Below are 20,075 nucleotides of genomic sequence, written 5' to 3'. Positions count from 1 at the left end.
ATATTATTGAATGCATGAATTATTCTATGTGGGATCCACCATTAGAAAGTTCAAAGAGAGATCCAGAGAACATCTTTATGACATAGTGCATTCCACCTGTCGCCATGTGTCCAGTCATTTATAAGGAATCACAACAGACAAACTACGTATCTGAGAACATTTGCCATTGAACAGATTCATAAGGACACACGAGGTGGTGATAGGGTGTTGGGACTGGCGAAACGCACCAAGAGAGATGATATAGATGCGTTCGCAGTCCGGGGTCCACCGTGCAGGTGAAACCTGCTGCTAGGAAATGACAGACTATATGGCGGTATCCAAAAGTATACACGCGTGGGTTAAACCTCACCCAGCGTGAAGAAAGCGATCCTGTTGCGTCACAGGTCTGCGGTACCGCACATAGAGCGCGAGCAAGTGGTCAGCGAACTAAACCCCAACAGGGATTGTAGTCCGATTAGACCCTTGCTGGCACTACACCGCTACTGGGTGTGTAAGGAAATATATAATTATAGCACCGAAGTGCGAACTGTGCCGTGCTGGCAGGCACCACTAAGCACCCAGACGTGGGTCAGGAAGCGCACACTGGCGCGTGGCACCGCACTGGCGGTCACAGCAATAGACGCTGATACGTGTGTGACACGTTGAGTGATTTGTCGGGCGCTAGATAGCAGCCATACACCATACGCGAACAGTCATACAATAGGGTAGGGGTATTTAATGAACGACTAGGAGGTCGAAGACTTTGCAAACATCTCTCCGGTGGGAGTCAATATCTGGAGAGTAGATGAGAATATCATCCAGATAGACTACGACCGAGGTGGAAAGCATATCCCAGAAGATGTCGTTCACAAAGTCTAGGAAAACGGCTGGGGCATTACAGAGCCCGAAGGGCATCACCAGATATTCATAGTGCCCATCTCTGGTGTTAAACGCCATCTTCCATTCGTCCCCCTCACGGATGCGAATCAGGTTGTAAGCACCCCGCAGATCTAATTTAGTAAATACCCTTGCTCCCTGAAGTCTATCGAATAACTCAGATATCAAGGGCAAAGGATACTTATTCTTAACGGTGATGGCGTTAAGACCCCTGTAGTCTATGCATGGACGCAATTCTCCATTCTTCTTCTGCACGAAGAAGAACCCTGCCCCAGCAGCTGACACTGACTTCCTGATGAACCCTCTTGCCAGATTTTCCTGGATGTACTGTGACATTGCCTCCGTCTCCGGGAGAGATAGCGGATAGACTCGACCCCGGGGAGGCTCAGCACCAGGCAAGAGGTCAATAGGACAGTCATAGGGGCGATGGGGCGGAAGGGTCTCCGCCGCCTTTTTGGAGAATACGTCTGCATACGACCAATACTGCTTGGGGAGAGAGGATAGATCTGTGGGTACCTCAGTAGTAGCAACCTGAACGCACTCCCTCTGACACCTACCCCCACAAGATTCACCCCAACCCAGAATTCTGCCTGAGGACCACTCGATATGAGGAGAGTGGTACCGTAGCCAAGGTATTCCCAACAGGACCTCATTAATTCCTTCCGGAATGACGAGCAGAGAAATTATCTCCTGATGAGATGGCGACATGGACAGAGTAAAAGGGATGGTCTGGTGTGTTATCTGTGAGGGCAATGTCGACCCATTCACCACTCGTACCGTTACTGGTTGAGCTAGCATTACCAGGGGTATTGCGTGACGTTGGGCGAAGGCAGAAGACATAAAATTGCCCTCCGCCCCAGAATCCACGCAGAGCTCTACCGAGTGGGAGAATGAGCCTATAGTAATTGTCCCCTTAAAGGACAATTTAGAGGCAAACGTCGCCGTGTCTAGTGTACCTCCACCTACTACCACTAGACGCTGACGTTTCCTCGACCGCTGAGGACATCTGGTGGCAAGATGTCCTGACTGCTGGCAAACATGACAGACCTTGAGTGCACAAGCGGTCCGGGACTTAGATCCCGCTTGTGACACTTCCCTGGCCTCATGTGGCTCAGGAACCAGGACCGGAGATTCCAGAGGTTTGGCGAAAGTAGGAGCCAGCCGAAACCTCTGCCTACACTGGGCTCGCTCTAACCTCCGCTCGTTAAAACGGAGGTCAATTCGAGTGGAGACAGTTATTAACTCCTCCAGTGTGGCAGGAATCTCCCTAGTGGCCAGAGCGTCCTTTACATGGTCAGCCAAGCCCCTCCAAAATATGGGGATAAGAGCTTTATCCAACCAATCCAGCTCAGATGCTAAAGTGCGGAATTGGACGGCAAAATGACTGACCAAGGACTCACCCTGAGTTAATGCCAGTAGTTGGAGCGCAGTATCATGGGTGACTTGAGGTCCTAAAAAGACCTGTTTCAGAGTGCTCAGAAACAGCAGAGCACTCTGCACCACATGATCACCACGCTCCCACAGCGGCGTAGCCCATTCCAACGCCCTGTCCGACAAGAGAGACACTATAAATCCCACCTTAGCCCGCTCTGTGGGAAAACGTGCAGCCAGGAGCTTGAGGTGAATAGAGCACTGACTCACGAATCCCCTACAAAATTTGCTATCACCAGAAAATTTTTCTGGCAGCGGGAGGCGAGATAATGTCGGAACAGGGGTGGCAATGGACATAGTAGCTGCAGCCACGCTGGCAGCCTGTACAGCTACTGCAGTAACATCCACAGCTGAAGTCGCGCTCTCGAGAGCCGCCAACCTACCCTCCAGCTGCTGGATATACCGCAGAGATTGCTGTTTGTCTGTCATCACTAGCCAGACCCTGGCGCTAGTGTAATGTTAGGACTGGCGGAACGCACCAAGAGAGATGATATAGATGCGTTCGCAGTCCGGGGTCCACCGTGCAGGTGAAACCTGCTGCTAGGAAATGACAGACTATATGGCGGTACTCATAAGTATACTCGCGTGGGTTAAACCTCACCCAGCGTGAAGAAAGCGATCCTGTTGCGTCACAGGTCCGCGGTACCGCACATAGAGCGCGAGCAAGTGGTCAGCGAACTTAACCCCAACAGGGATTGTAGTCCGATTAGACCCTTGCTGGCACTACACCGCTACTGGGTGTGTAAGGAAATATATAATTATAGCACCGAAGTGCGAACTGTGCCGTGCTGGCAGGCACCACTAAGCACCCAGACGTGGGTCAGGAAGCGCACTACTGGCGCGTGGCACCGCACTGGCGGTCACAGCAATAGACGCTGATACGTGTGTGACACGTTGAGTGATTTGTCGGGCGCTAGATAGCAGCCATACTCCATACGCGAACAGTCATACAATAGGGTAGGGGTATTTAAAGAACGACTTGCACTCACAACAAACACACGTATTAAATTGTACACTAGCGCATGGCCGTGCGGTCATGCGCAGTTTATATAGTTGCAGGACAGGAAGTGGCCACAGAAACGTTGCCCTTCCAAGACCTGCCAAGAGGACCAATAGAATGCGCTGCAGAGTCTGAGCACATGACCCTCGATCTCCAACGGGAGATCTTGCCCTGGGCATGCTCAGTGTGCGCAGACAAGGACTTAGTCCCAGAGAAGTCCACTCGCTGCTGACCAGCACTGACTTTAATGGCAGGAGCTGAAGAAGCAGCAGTAACTCTCTGAACAGAGTGAGACCGAGCAAGACGCTGGGACCGACATCCCTGCTGAGCAGGTTCCACTGCGGCTGGATAGGAATGGGGGACCGCAGCGGAGACAGCTCGAGATTCCCCTTGTGCAGAAGCGGGAACTCGAGACCTAACATAGGGAAAGGACGTTACGTGACACAGAAGCTTTTTGGATTTACCGGCTTAATACTAGAGTTCCGTTGGGGTTAAATCTTAAAAGGGAAATTATGCTACATTACTAACTGACGGTTTTCAGATTTTCAATTTCTCTGATCCGTTTTGAATATTTGTATGTTTTTAAGGACTATCCATTTTGTATGATTTGTTGTATTGTCTAATTGTTCGCCTTGGTGTGTTCGTTTATGTTCACCCGCGATTCAGCAATACCACATGTTTATTTATTGTACTCACCTGTTGTGAACATTCTTATTGCAACTTGTGCTTTTCCCAACAGACTGAGGACTAAGAACACGTCAAGTGTCCGAAACGCGTCCAGTTGGGTGTTGGTTGTTCTCTTCCACCGACCATGTCGGTCACGTCTCAACAGCATTTTAATACGTGCTAATAAAGTTTTTTACATTTTATTCCTGGAGCTGGAGCCACCTTTCCTTCTCTGCTGCTTCTTTATCGGGGCCTTGTTCTGATGGGAGAGAAGCAAATGCCTCTAGAGCGTTGCCTTTGAGCCCTGAGGTCAAATATCAGACCCATTGGTCATCAGGCAGCCGGTACTGTGGCAGGCTTTCTCAAATGCCCGCAAAAAGGTGTCCAAGTCCGTGTCCTTTTCCATCACATGAAAGTGCTCCAGCAGGGATCAAGGTATCTGAGCGCTGTTGGACTAGCTGCTGGACTGGGATGACCTCGGCCCCTGGAGTCGGGCTAACGCCATCTGATACTGCCGCTCTGCTTGGGCCTGCCATTCAGCTCTCTTCACCTCCCGCTGGGCTCTCTCTCTTGGAACTGTAGGCTTCAGACATGCTTCAGGATCGTCTGTGGGGAGTTGGTCCAATGCCATCTGCAGGTGGGGGTCCACTCCGCCCTGGTTACGGCTAGGGCTGGCCTGCCCTGGTTGGACCTCTGGTTCAGTAATGTCCATGTTTTGGCTGGCCCCAGCCTCTGCTGGGCTCTGGGAATGGGCTTGATCCGCTTCACATTGCACTAGTTCCGCGACCATTTGGACCTTGGTTTTGCCATGGGGGTCCAGGCCGTGGTACATGAATATTCCAACAAGAGTGTCCTTATTCTGCTGGGTGTACCAGCGCTTTCCTTTTGCGGCCATCATTGCCAAATAAAAGATAGGATAGAAAAACAAAAAGAAAGGGAGGGGGTAATCGAAAGTACACACGTTATGATCTCAGGACTAGTAAACACTGAGCTCTTTCTCCTAAACGTTTTGCACAGGGTCCTCGCAAGAACCGTGCAAGTTTTTAGTGAGAGGAATGATTGCTCAAATCAGATCACTAATGCTCTAATATCCCACCGCTGCCACCAATATGTCATGAACCGGGGGTGTTTGATTGTCCCCAGTTCTTCTTCAGGGAATTATTATATCCCAATTGCCAGTTCTGGTTTGAAACTTGCATCTCTCTGGTGCCCCCCTACCCTCAGGACAGTCAGGGAACTACACCTAGGATAATTAGTCGCCAGAAAGGCTGCCTTGTCGTGTACTGCCTATTGGGCACACTGCAGTGAGGGTGATATAATTATTTCTGGCTGCAGCCGAGCAATACACTTAAAAAACCCTTTCCATCACTGCCAGCATTGCCCAACTCAGACCGCTCCGCTTCCACCAGCTCCTATTACTATGATTAATAATGGGTCAGGAGCCAACCCAATCAGTAGCAATTACTTAGGTCGGAAGACTTAGGGTACGTTTAGAGCAAGGAAAACAAGACTAGTAAATATTATAGCTTTTACTCCAAAAATAAATAGGCAGTGTTTACAAAAGTATAAAAAGATTGTTACAAAATGAGACAAATACTATATGTACACAACGATTACAAATTAAAAGGGATTAAAGATGAAAAAACACTTATAGTTATCATATATCATGGTTGCCATGTGGCGTGGGGAAGGTAGTGACTTCTCAATGCATCAGGCTGGTTGCAAAGCCTCGGTAGCAGGCTTCCTGGGCAAAAGACCACCTCCCAACTGAGCTCTTCAATGTCATATCTTCTGCTCTATGACCTCACTGAGTGGCCTGCGCCCTGGAATTGCACACACCTTTTCAAAGCCACCAAAACTTCATTAATTTCATACCTTGGTGGGGGGCCTCGTGGCGCAACAACAAGACTATAATTGATCTTATTTTAAAATTAGCATTCTATTAAGTCTAAACATGGAATGGAAATATGACCCAGTTAAGCAGAAATCGATTTCTCTTATTCTGCTGGTGCTGGAGCTTAGAAAAGCCACTGTGTGATTGCTCTGCTGGGGCACATTATAAAAATGTAAGATTCACACCTCTATCAATAATCGGTGCCATTATACTTAACTTTTCAAGAACAAAGAAGTCCCATGTGTGTGGGACAAAGGCTGTTTCTTGATCACCAATACATTCTTGAGGGAGGGGGGATGAGTGGTTTAAAACTGCACAGGCAAACTGAGGGGGCCATGCAGCTGTTTGTCTGCAGAAGCCCTTTGTGTTTAGACCAGCAAATGCAGTGGAAAGTTCCGGAAGTGTAATTGTGTAACAAGACATTCTGCCTATTTCCTGACATTTGTTACAGTGGTCACATGGTGAAGTCCAGTAGTTATTAGTGTGTGCATGATCAGTTCTAGTGGATATGACAGTGTCTACATGCCTATATCCAGTGGATATTACAGTATCTACGGCTCACATACAGTGGGTATTACACTGTCCACATGCTCACGTCCAGTGGTCATTAGTGTCGACAGCTCACATTCAGTGGGTATTAATGCTCACATGCTCACGCCAAGTGCTTATTATAGGGTCCACATGCTCATGTCCAGAGGAACTCACTTTGTGTTTCATGCTGATCAGCTTCTGCTCCAAGTCTCGGTTCTCACGAGCTCCTTCCAACACTTTTTGATGAACCTGTAAATACAAAGGGCAAAATGATAAAGAGCTTTTTATTAGTACATCAAGGAGCCCATCTCTAAAGACTTCCAGGTCCTTGTGTATTCTACAGGGTTCTGAGGTTGACAGTCTACAGAATGGCCCTACACACTTCCATTAGACTTACCTGTGCCGCCAGCCCCTTACGATAGTCATCCAGGTTGTGCAGTACCATATGACTCTGCGCTAGGAAGCAGGCCTGAGCGTCGATCAGTTGCAGCATCTAGCAGGGAAGCAATGGATGTTACACCTCAGTGAGTGGAAATGTCCTCCATGGCAATGTCCCTTGAGCCTTACTGGCGACCTCACCACCCAGTAGAGCCCGTGCCCATGGCTTGCCCCAAAGCGCTCTCTGGTGGACCCCTCAATATTACACTACAGACCATCATATCTCTCTTCTCCCATTATACAGACTAAGATTATTCATGGGGTTAAACAGATCAGATCTCCGCACTTGTGTTCTCCATTGTATCATGCACCTTCCTCCACATCCTCTGATCCCCAAAACTTCTTGAAAAACTCACAAATTCAAGAATATCGAATTTCTTCTTCCCTTGGATGATATTAATCTGAAACAAAGAAAACTGATGATGAAGGAAAAAACAAGAATTTGAGGATGCGAGACAGATCTGGTATTACAGATGTGACATCTCATCATGATGCCGGCCTGGTATTACGGATGTAACCGCCAATTATTGTGCCGACCTGGTATTACTGATGAGACGTCTCATCATGATGCCGGTCCGGTATTACGGATGTAACCGCCAATTATTGTGCCGACCTGGTATTACAGATGTGACATCTCATCATGATGCTGGCCTGGTATTACTGATGAGACGTCTCATTATGGTGTCTGTCCGGTATTACAGATGTGACGTCTCGTTATGGTGTCGGTCCAGTATTACAGATGTGATGTCTCGTTATGGTGTCGGTCCGGTATTACAGATGTGAAGTCTCGTTATGATGCCGGTCCGGTATTACGGATGTAACCGCCAATTATTGTGCCGACCTGGTATTACAGATGTGACATCTCATCATGATGCCGGCCTGGTATTACGGATGTAACCGCCAATTATTGTGCCGACCTGGTATTACTGATGAGACGTCTCATCATGATGCCGGTCCGGTATTACGGATGTAACCGCCAATTATTGTGCCGACCTGGTATTACAGATGTGACATCTCATCATGATGCTGGCCTGGTATTACTGATGAGACGTCTCATTATGGTGTCGGTCCGGTATTACAGATGTGACGTCTCGTTATGGTGTCGGTCCGGTATTACAGATGTGATGTCTCGTTATGGTGTCGGTCCGGTATTACAGATGTGACGTCTCGTTATGGTGTCGGTCCGGTATTACAGATGTGACATCTCATCATGATGCCGGTCCGGTATTACTGATGAGACGTCTCATTATGGTGTCGGTCCGGTATTACAGATGTGACGTCTCGTTATGGTGTCGGTCCAGTATTACAGATGTGACATCTCGTTATGGTGTCGGTCCGGTATTACAGATGTGACATCTCGTTATGGTGTCGGTCCGGTATTACAGATGTGATGTCTCGTTATGGTGTCGGTCCGGTATTACAGATGAGACGTCTCGTTATGGTGTCGGTCCGGTATTACAGATGTGACGTCTCGTTATGGTGTCGGTCCGGTATTACAGATGTGACATCTCGTTATGGTGTCGGTCCGGTATTACAGATGTGATGTCTCGTTATGGTGTCGGTCCGGTATTACAGATGAGACGTCTCGTTATGGTGTCGGTCCAGTACTACAGATGTGACATCTCGTTATGGTGTCGGTCCGGTACTACAGATGTGACATCTCGTTATGGTGTCGGTCCGGTATTACAGATGTGACGTCTCGTTATGGTGTCGGTCCGGTATTACAGATGTGACGTCTCGTTATGGTGTCGGTCCGGTATTACAGATGTGATGTCTCGTTATGGTGTCGGTCCGGTATTACAGATGTGACATCTCGTTATGGTGTCGGTCCAGTATTACTGATGTGACGTCTCGTTATGGTGTCGGTCCGGTATTACAGATGTGACGTCTCGTTATGGTGTCGGCCCGGTATTACTGATGAGACGTCTCATCATGGTGTCCGCCCGGTATTACAGATGTGACGTCTCGTTATGGTGTCGGTCCAGTATTACTGATGTGACGTCTCGTTATGGTGTCGGTCCGGTATTACAGATGTGACGTCTCGTTATGGTGTCGGCCCGGTATTACTGATGAGACGTCTCATCATGGTGTCCGCCCGGTATTACAGATGTGACGTCTCGTTATGGTGTCGGTCGGGTATTACAGATGTGACGTCTCGTTATGGTGTCGGTCCGGTATTACAGATGTGACGTCTCGTTATGGTGTCGGTCCGGTATTACAGATGTGACATCTCGTTATGGTGTCGGTCCGGTATTACAGATGGACGTCCCACTATGGTATCGGTCCGGTATTACAGATGTGACGTCTCGTTATGGTGTCGGTCCGGTATTACAGATGTGACGTCTCGTTATGGTGTCGGTCCGGTATTACAGATGTGAAGTCTCGTTATGGTGTCGGTCCGGTATTACAGATGTGACGTCTCGTTATGGTGTCGGTCCGGTATTACAGATGTGACGTCTCGTTATGGTGTCGGTCCGGTATTACAGATGTGATGTCTCGTTATGGTGTCGGTCCGGTATTACAGATGTGACGTCTCGTTATGGTGTCGGTCCGGTATTACAGATGTGACGTCTCGTTATGGTGTCGGTCCGGTATTACAGATGTGACATCTCGTTATGGTGTCGGTCCGGTATTACAGATGTGACATCTCGTTATGGTGTCGGTCCGGTATTACAGATGTGACGTCTCGTTATGGTGTCGGCCCGGTATTACAGATGTGACGTCTCGTTATGGTGTCGGTCCAGTATTACAGATGTGAAGTCTCGTTATGGTGTCGGTCCAGTATTACAGATGTGACATCTCGTTATGGTGTCGGTCCAGTATTACAGATGTGACGTCTCGTTATGGTGTCGGTCCGGTATTACAGATGTGACGTCTCGTTATGGTGTCGGTCCGGTATTACAGATGTGACGTCTCGTTATGGTGTCGGTCCGGTATTACAGATGTGACGTCTCGTTATGGTGTCGGCCCAGTATTACAGATGTGAAGTCTCGTTATGGTGTCGGTCCGTATTACAGATGTGACGTCTCGTTATGGTGTCGGTCCAGTATTACAGATGTGACATCTCGTTATGGTGTCGGTCCGTATTACAGATGTGACGTCTCGTTATGGTGTCGGTCCGGTATTACAGATGTGACGTCTCGTTATGGTGTCGGTCCGGTATTACAGATGTGACGTCTCGTTATGGTGTCGGTCCGGTATTACAGATGTGACGTCTCGTTATGGTGTCGGTCCGGTATTACAGATGTGACATCTCGTTATGGTGTCGGTCCGGTATTACAGATGTGACGTCTCGTTATGGTGTCGGTCCGGTATTACAGATGTGACGTCTCGTTATGGTGTCGGTCCGGTATTACAGATGTGATGTCTCGTTATGGTGTCGGTCCAGTATTACAGATGTGACGTCTCGTTATGGTGTCGGTCCGGTATTACAGATGTGACGTCTCGTTATGGTGTCGGTCCGGTATTACAGATGTGACATCTCGTTATGGTGTCGGTCCGGTATTACAGATGTGAAGTCTCGTTATGGTGTCGGTCCGGTATTACAGATGTGACGTCTCGTTATGGTGTCGGTCCAGTATTACAGATGTGACATCTCGTTATGGTGTCGGTCCGGTATTACAGATGTGACGTCTCGTTATGGTGTCGGTCCGGTATTACAGATGTGACGTCTCGTTATGGTGTCGGTCCGGTATTACAGATGTGACGTCTCGTTATGGTGTCGGTCCAGTATTACAGATGTGACATCTCGTTATGGTGTCGGTCCGGTATTACAGATGTGACGTCTCGTTATGGTGTCGGTCCGGTATTACAGATGTGATGTCTCGTTATGGTGTCGGTCCAGTATTACAGATGTGACGTCTCGTTATGGTGTCGGCCCGGTATTACAGATGTGACGTCTCGTTATGGTGTCGGTCCGGTATTACAGATGTGACGTCTCGTTATGGTGTCGGTCCGGTATTACAGATGTGAAGTCTCGTTATGGTGTCGGTCCGGTATTACAGATGTGACGTCTCGTTATGGTGTCGGTCCGGTATTACAGATGTGACGTCTCGTTATGGTGTCGGTCCAGTATTACAGATGTGACGTCTCGTTATGGTGTCGGTCCAGTATTACAGATGTGACGTCTCGTTATGGTGTCGGTCCGGTATTACAGATGTGACATCTCGTTATGGTGTCGGTCCGGTATTACAGATGTGACGTCTCGTTATGGTGTCGGTCCAGTATTACAGATGTGAAGTCTCGTTATGGTGTCGGTCCGGTATTACAGATGTGACGTCTCGTTATGGTGTCGGTCCGGTATTACAGATGTGACGTCCCACTATGGTGTCGGTCCGGTATTACAGATGTGACATCTCGTTATGGTGTCGGTCCGGTATTACAGATGTGAAGTCTCGTTATGGTGTCGGTCCGGTATTACAGATGTGACGTCTCGTTATGGTGTCGGTCCGGTATTACAGATGTGATGTCTCGTTATGGTGTCGGTCCGGTATTACAGATGTGACGTCTCGTTATGGTGTCGGTCCGGTATTACAGATGTGACGTCTCGTTATGGTGTCGGTCCGGTATTACAGATGTGACGTCTCGTTATGGTGTCGGTCCGGTATTACAGATGTGATGTCTCGTTATGGTGTCGGTCCAGTATTACAGATGTGACGTCTCGTTATGGTGTCGGTCCGGTATTACAGATGTGACGTCTCGTTATGGTGTCGGTCCGGTATTACAGATGTGATGTCTCGTTATGGTGTCGGTCCGTATTATAGATGTGACGTCTCGTTATGGTGTCGGTCCAGTATTACAGATGTGACATCTCGTTATGGTGTCGGTCCGGTATTACAGATGTGATGTCTCGTTATGGTGTCGGTCCGGTATTACAGATGTGAAGTCTCGTTATGGTGTCGGTCCGGTATTACAGATGTGAAGTCTCGTTATGGTGTCGGTCCAGTATTACAGATGTGATGTCTCGTTATGGTGTCGGTCCAGTATTACAGATGTGACGTCTCGTTATGGTGTCGGTCCGGTATTACAGATGTGACGTCTCGTTATGGTGTCGGTCCAGTATTACAGATGTGACGTCTCGTTATGGTGTCGGTCCGGTATTACAGATGTGACGTCTCGTTATGGTGTCGGTCCGGTATTACTGATGAGACGTCTCGTTATGGTGTCGGTCCGGTATTACAGATGTGACGTCCCACTATGGTGTCGGTCCAGTATTACAGATGTGACGTCTCGTTATGGTGTCGGTCCAGTATTACAGATGTGACGTCTCGTTATGGTATCGGTCCGGTGTTACAGATGTGAAGTCTCGTTATGGTGTCGGTCCAGTATTACAGATGTGACGTCCCACTATGGTGTCGGTCCAGTATTACAGATGTGACGTCTCGTTATGGTGTCGGTCCGGTATTACTGATGAGACGTCTCGTTATGGTGTCGGTCCGGTATTACAGATGTGACGTCCCACTATGGTGTCGGTCCAGTATTACAGATGTGACGTCTCGTTATGGTGTCGGTCCGGTATTACAGATGTGACGTCTCGTTATGGTGTCGGTCCGGTATTACAGATGTGACGTCTCGTTATGGTGTCGGTCCGGTATTACAGATGTGACGTCTCGTTATGGTGTCGGTCCAGTATTACAGATGTGACGTCTCGTTATGGTGTCGGTCCAGTATTACAGATATGACGTCCCACTATGGTGTCGGTCCAGTATTACAGATGTGACGTCTCGTTATGGTGTCGGTCCGGTATTACAGATGTGACGTCTCGTTATGGTGTCGGTCCGGTATTACAGATGTGACGTCTCGTTATGGTATCGGTCCGGTATTACAGATGTGACGTCTCGTTATGGTGTCGGTCCGGTATTACAGATGTGACGTCTCGTTATGGTGTCGGTCCGGTGTTACAGATGTGAAGTCTCGTTATGGTGTCGGTCCAGTATTACAGATGTGACGTCCCACTATGGTGTCGGTCCAGTATTACAGATGTGACGTCCCACTATGGTGTCGGTCCAGTATTACAGATGTGACGTCTCGTTATGGTGTCGGTCCGGTGTTACAGATGTGACGTCTCGTTATGGTGTCGGTCCGGTATTACTGATGTGACGTCTCGTTATGGTGTCGGTCCGGTATTACAGATGTGACGTCTCGTTATGGTGTCGGTCCGGTATTACAGATGTGACGTCTCGTTATGGTGTCGGTCCGGTATTACAGATGTGACGTCCCACTATGGTGTCGGTCCGGTATTACAGATGTGACGTCTCGTTATGGTGTCGGTCCAGTATTACAGATGTGACGTCTCGTTATGGTGTCGGTCCAGTATTACAGATGTGACATCTCGTTATGGTGTCGGTCCGGTATTACAGATGTGACGTCTCGTTATGGTGTCGGTCCAGTATTACAGATGTGACGTCTCGTTATGGTGTCGGTCCGGTATTACAGATGTGACGTCTCGTTATGGTATCGGTCCGGTGTTACAGATGTGAAGTCTCGTTATGGTGTCGGTCCGGTATTACAGATGTGACGTCTCGTTATGGTATCGGTCCGGTGTTACAGATGTGAAGTCTCGTTATGGTGTCGGTCCGGTATTACAGATGTGACGTCTCGTTATGGTGTCGGTCCGGTATTACAGATGTGACGTCTCGTTATGGTGTCGGTCCAGTATTACAGATGTGACATCTCGTTATGGTGTCGGTCCAGTATTACAGATGTGACGTCTCGTTATGGTGTCGGTCCGGTATTACAGATGTGAAGTCTCGTTATGGTGTCGGTCCGGTATTACAGATGTGACGTCTCGTTATGGTGTCGGTCCGGTATTACAGATGTGACGTCTCGTTATGGTGTCGGTCCAGTATTACAGATGTGACGTCTCGTTATGGTATCGGTCCGGTGTTACAGATGTGAAGTCTCGTTATGGTGTCGGTCCGGTATTACAGATGTGACGTCTCGTTATGGTATCGGTCCGGTGTTACAGATGTGAAGTCTCGTTATGGTGTCGGTCCGGTATTACAGATGTGACGTCTCGTTATGGTATCGGTCCGGTATTACTGATGAGACGTCTCGTTATGGTGTCGGTCCGGTATTACAGATGTGACGTCTCGTTATGGTGTCGGTCCGGTATTACAGATGTGACGTCTCATTATGGTGTCGGTCCGGTATTACAGATGTGATGTCTCGTTATGGTGTCGGTCCGTATTATAGATGTGACGTCTCGTTATGGTGTCGGTCCAGTATTACAGATGTGACATCTCGTTATGGTGTCGGTCCGGTATTACAGATGTGACGTCTCGTTATGGTGTCGGTCCAGTATTACAGATGTGACATCTCGTTATGGTGTCGGTCCGGTATTACAGATGTGATGTCTCGTTATGGTGTCGGTCCAGTATTACAGATGTGACGTCTCGTTATGGTGTCGGTCCGGTATTACAGATGTGATGTCTCGTTATGGTGTCGGTCCGGTATTACAGATGTGACGTCTCGTTATGGTGTCGGTCCGGTATTACAGATGTGATGTCTCGTTATGGTGTCGGTCCAGTATTACAGATGTGACATCTCGTTATGGTGTCGGTCCGGTATTACAGATGTGACGTCTCGTTATGGTGTCGGTCCGGTATTACAGATGTGATGTCTCGTTATGGTGTCGGTCCAGTATTACAGATGTGACGTCTCGTTATGGTGTCGGTCCGGTATTACAGATGTGACGTCTCGTTATGGTGTCGGTCCGGTATTACAGATGTGACGTCTCGTTATGGTGTCGGTCCGGTATTACAGATGTGATGTCTCGTTATGGTGTCGGTCCAGTATTACAGATGTGACGTCTCGTTATGGTGTCGGTCCGGTATTACAGATGTGACGTCTCGTTATGGTGTCGGTCCGGTATTACAGATGTGACGTCTCGTTATGGTGTCGGTCCGGTACTACAGATGTGACGTCTCGTTATGGTGTCGGTCCGGTATTACAGATGTGACGTCTCGTTATGGTGTCGGTCCGGTATTACAGATGTGAAGTCTCGTTATGGTGTCGGTCCGGTATTACAGATGTGACATCTCGTTATGGTGTCGGTCCAGTATTACAGATGTGACGTCTCGTTATGGTGTCGGTCCAGTATTACAGATGTGACGTCTCGTTATGGTGTCGGTCCGGTATTACAGATGTGACATCTCGTTATGGTGTCGGTCCAGTATTACAGATGTGACGTCTCGTTATGGTGTCGGTCCAGTATTACAGATGTGAAGTCTCGTTATGGTGTCGGTCCGGTATTACAGATGTGACGTCTCGTTATGGTGTCGGTCCGGTATTACAGATGTGACATCTCGTTATGGTGTCGGTCCGGTACTACAGATGTGACGTCTCGTTATGGTGTCGGTCCGGTATTACAGATGTGACGTCCCACTATGGTGTCGGTCCGGTATTACAGATGTGACATCTCGTTATGGTGTCGGTCCGGTATTACAGATGTGACGTCTCGTTATGGTGTCGGTCCAGTATTACAGATGTGACGTCTCGTTATGGTGTCGGTCCAGTATTACAGATGTGACGTCTCGTTATGGTGTCGGTCCGGTATTACAGATGTGACGTCCCACTATGGTGTCGGTCCGGTATTACAGATGTGACATCTCGTTATGGTGTCGGTCCGGTATTACAGATGTGACGTCTCGTTATGGTGTCGGTCCAGTATTACAGATGTGACGTCCCACTATGGTGTCGGTCCGGTATTACAGATGTGACATCTCGTTATGGTGTCGGTCCGGTATTACAGATGTGACGTCTCGTTATGGTGTCGGTCCGGTATTACAGATGTGACGTCTCGTTATGGTGTCGGTCCGGTATTACAGATGTGACGTCTCGTTATGGTGTCGGTCCGGTACTACAGATGTGACGTCTCGTTATGGTGTCGGTCCAGTATTACAGATGTGACGTCCCACTATGGTGTCGGTCCGGTATTACAGATGTGACATCTCGTTATGGTGTCGGTCCGGTATTACAGATGTGACGTCCCACTATGGTGTCGGTCCGGTATTACAGATGTGACATCTCGTTATGGTGTCGGTCCGGTATTACAGATGTGACGTCTCGTTATGGTGTCGGTCCAGTATTACAGATGTGACGTCTCGTTATGGTGTCGGTCCGGTATTACAGATGTGACATCTCGTTATGGTGTCGGTCCAGTATTACAGATGTGACGTCTCGTTATGGTGTCGGTCCGGTATTACAGATGTGACGTCTCGTTATGGTGTCGGTCCGGTATTACAGATGTGACATCTCGTTATGGTGTCGGTCCGGTATTACAGATGTGACGTCTCGTTATGGTGTCGGTCCGGTATTACTGATGTGACGTCTCGTTATGGTGTCGGTCCAGTATTACAGATGTGACGTCTCGTTATGGTGTCGGTCCGGTATTACAGATGTGACGTCTCGTTATGGTGTCGGTCCGGTATTACAGATGTGACGTCTCGTTATGGTGTCGGTCCAGTATTACAGATGTGATGTCTCGTTATGGTGTCGGTCCGGTATTACAGATGTGACGTCTCGTTATGGTGTCGGTCCGGTATTACAGATGTGACGTCTCGTTATGGTGTCGGTCCGGTATTACAGATGTGACGTCTCGTTATGGTGTCGGTCCGGTATTACAGATGTGACGTCTCGTTATGGTGTCGGCCCGGTATTACAGATGTGAAGTCTCGTTATGGTGTCGGTCCGGTATTACAGATGTGACGTCTCGTTATGGTGTCGGTCCGGTATTACAGATGTGACGTCTCGTTATGGTGTCGGTCCGGTATTACAGATGTGACGTCTCGTTATGGTGTCGGTCCGGTATTACAGATGTGATGTCTCGTTATGGTGTCGGTCCGGTATTACAGATGTGACGTCTCGTTATGGTGTCGGTCCAGTATTACAGATGTGACGTCTCGTTATGGTGTCGGTCCGGTATTACAGATGTGACGTCTCGTTATGGTGTCGGTCCGGTATTACAGATGTGATGTCTCGTTATGGTGTCGGTCCAGTATTATAGATGTGACGTCTCGTTATGGTGTCGGTCCAGTATTACAGATGTGACATCTCGTTATGGTGTCGGTCCGGTATTACAGATGTGATGTCTCGTTATGGTGTCGGTCCAGTATTACAGATGTGACGTCTCGTTATGGTGTCGGTCCGGTATTACAGATGTGACGTCCCACTATGGTGTCGGTCCGGTATTACAGATGTGACGTCTCGTTATGGTGTCGGTCCGGTATTACAGATGTGACGTCCCACTATGGTGTCGGTCCAGTATTACAGATGTGACGTCCCACTATGGTGTCGGTCCAGTATTACAGATGTGACATCTCGTTATGGTGTCGGTCCGGTATTACAGATGTGACGTCTCGTTATGGTGTCGGTCCGGTATTACAGATGTGACGTCTCGTTATGGTGTCGGTCCGGTATTACAGATGTGACGTCTCGTTATGGTGTCGGTCCGGTATTACAGATGTGACGTCCCACTATGGTGTCGGTCCGGTATTACAGATGTGACGTCTCGTTATGGTGTCGGTCCGGTATTACTGATGTGACGTCTCGTTATGGTGTCGGTCCGGTATTACAGATGTGACGTCTCGTTATGGTGTCGGTCCGGTATTACAGATGTGACGTCTCGTTATGGTGTCGGTCCGGTATTACAGATGTGACGTCTCGTTATGGTGTCGGTCCGGTATTACTGATGTGACGTCTCGTTATGGTGTCGGTCCGGTATTACAGATGTGACGTCTCGTTATGGTGTCGGTCCAGTATTACAGATGTGACGTCTCGTTATGGTGTCGGTCCGGTATTACAGATGTGACGTCTCGTTATGGTGTCGGTCCAGTATTACAGATGTGACATCTCGTTATGGTGTCGGTCCGGTACTACAGATGTGACGTCTCGTTATGGTGTCGGTCCGGTATTACAGATGTGACGTCTCGTTATGGTGTCGGTCCGGTATTACAGATGTGACGTCTCGTTATGGTGTCGGTCCAGTATTACAGATGTGACATCTCGTTATGGTGTCGGTCCGGTATTACAGATGTGACATCTCGTTATGGTGTCGGTCCGGTATTACAGATGTGACGTCTCGTTATGGTGTCGGTCCGGTATTACAGATGTGACGTCTCGTTATGGTGTCGGTCCGGTATTACAGATGTGACGTCTCGTTATGGTGTCGGCCCGGTATTACAGATGTGACGTCTCGTTATGGTGTCGGTCCGGTATTACAGATGTGACGTCTCGTTATGGTGTCGGTCCGGTATTACAGATGTGACGTCTCGTTATGGTGTCGGTCCGGTATTACAGATGTGACGTCTCGTTATGGTGTCGGTCCAGTATTACAGATGTGACGTCTCGTTATGGTGTCGGTCCGGTATTACAGATGTGACGTCTCGTTATGGTGTCGGTCCGGTATTACAGATGTGACGTCTCGTTATGGTGTCGGTCCGGTATTACAGATGTGACGTCTCGTTATGGTGTCGGTCCGGTATTACAGATGTGACGTCTCGTTATGGTGTCGGTCCGGTATTACAGATGTGACGTCTCGTTATGGTGTCGGTCCGGTATTACAGATGTGACGTCTCGTTATGGTGTCGGTCCGGTATTACAGATGTGACGTCTCGTTATGGTGTCGGTCCGGTATTACAGATGTGACGTCTCGTTATGGTGTCGGTCCAGTATTACAGATGTGACGTCTCGTTATGGTGTCGGTCCGGTATTACAGATGTGACGTCTCGTTATGGTGTCGGTCCGGTATTACAGATGTGACGTCTCGTTATGGTGTCGGTCCGGTATTACAGATGTGACGTCTCGTTATGGTGTCGGTCCAGTATTACAGATGGACGTCCCACTATGGTATCGGTCCGGTATTACAGATGTGACGTCTCGTTATGGTGTCGGTCCGGTATTACAGATGTGACGTCTCGTTATGGTGTCGGTCCGGTATTACAGATGTGACGTCTCGTTATGGTGTCGGTCCGGTATTACAGATGTGATGTCTCGTTATGGTGTCGGTCCGGTATTACAGATGTGACGTCTCGTTATGGTGTCGGTCCGGTATTACAGATGTGACGTCTCGTTATGGTGTCGGTCCAGTATTACAGATGTGACATCTCGTTATGGTGTCGGTCCGGTATTACAGATGTGACGTCTCGTTATGGTGTCGGTCCGGTATTACAGATGTGACGTCTCGTTATGGTGTCGGTCCGGTATTACAGATGTGACGTCTCGTTATGGTGTCGGTCCGGTATTACAGATGTGACGTCTCGTTATGGTGTCGGTCCAGTATTACAGATGTGACATCTCGTTATGGTGTCGGTCCAGTATTACAGATGTGACGTCTCGTTATGGTGTCGGTCCAGTATTACAGATGTGACGTCTCGTTATGGTGTCGGTCCGGTATTACAGATGTGACGTCTCGTTATGGTGTCGGTCCAGTATTACAGATGTGACATCTCGTTATGGTGTCGGTCCGGTATTACAGATGTGACGTCTCGTTATGGTGTCGGTCCGGTACTACAGATGTGACGTCTCGTTATGGTGTCGGTCCGGTATTACAGATGTGACGTCTCGTTATGGTGTCGGTCCGGTATTACAGATGTGACATCTCGTTATGGTGTCGGTCCGGTATTACAGATGTGACGTCTCGTTATGGTGTCGGTCCGGTATTACAGATGTGACGTCTCGTTATGGTGTCGGTCCAGTATTACAGATGTGACGTCTCGTTATGGTGTCGGTCCAGTATTACAGATGTGACGTCTCGTTATGGTGTCGGTCCAGTATTACAGATGTGACGTCTCGTTATGGTGTCGGCCCGGTATTACAGATGTGACGTCTCGTTATGGTGTCGGTCCGGTATTACTGATGAGACGTCTCGTTATGGTGTCGGTCCGGTATTACAGATGTGACGTCTCGTTATGGTGTCGGTCCAGTATTACAGATGTGACGTCTCGTTATGGTGTCGGTCCAGTATTACAGATGTGACATCTCGTTATGGTGTCGGTCCGGTATTACAGATGTGACGTCTCGTTATGGTGTCGGTCCGGTATTACAGATGTGACGTCTCGTTATGGTGTCGGTCCAGTATTACAGATGTGACGTCTCGTTATGGTGTCGGTCCGGTATTACAGATGTGACGTCTCGTTATGGTGTCGGTCCAGTATTACAGATGTGACATCTCGTTATGGTGTCGGTCCGGTATTACAGATGTGACGTCTCGTTATGGTGTCGGTCCGGTATTACAGATGT

The 20,075-nt window shown here is 48.7% G+C and overlaps 1 protein-coding gene across 2 annotated transcripts in view; it reads right to left on the bottom strand.

The window, feature by feature from the left end:
• The window catches only part of ACAP1 (ArfGAP with coiled-coil, ankyrin repeat and PH domains 1), a 268,373-nt gene that overhangs the window by 129,647 nt on the left and 118,651 nt on the right, over positions 1 to 20,075 (bottom strand). For both annotated transcript variants that reach the window (XM_069767645.1, XM_069767646.1), the window contains exons 7-9: positions 7,193 to 7,237; positions 6,796 to 6,891; positions 6,573 to 6,647 (exon numbers count right to left, since the gene is read on the bottom strand). In XM_069767645.1, the coding sequence (XP_069623746.1) occupies positions 6,573 to 6,647; positions 6,796 to 6,891; positions 7,193 to 7,237 (216 nt within the window). The remainder of the gene's footprint in view (positions 1 to 6,572; positions 6,648 to 6,795; positions 6,892 to 7,192; positions 7,238 to 20,075) is intronic.

The sequence above is a fragment of the Ranitomeya imitator genome, chromosome 4 (assembly GCF_032444005.1).
Source record: "Ranitomeya imitator isolate aRanImi1 chromosome 4, aRanImi1.pri, whole genome shotgun sequence".
Lineage (NCBI taxonomy): Eukaryota > Metazoa > Chordata > Amphibia > Anura > Dendrobatidae > Ranitomeya > Ranitomeya imitator.
This window is presented reverse-complemented; position numbering and strand designations above follow the sequence as displayed.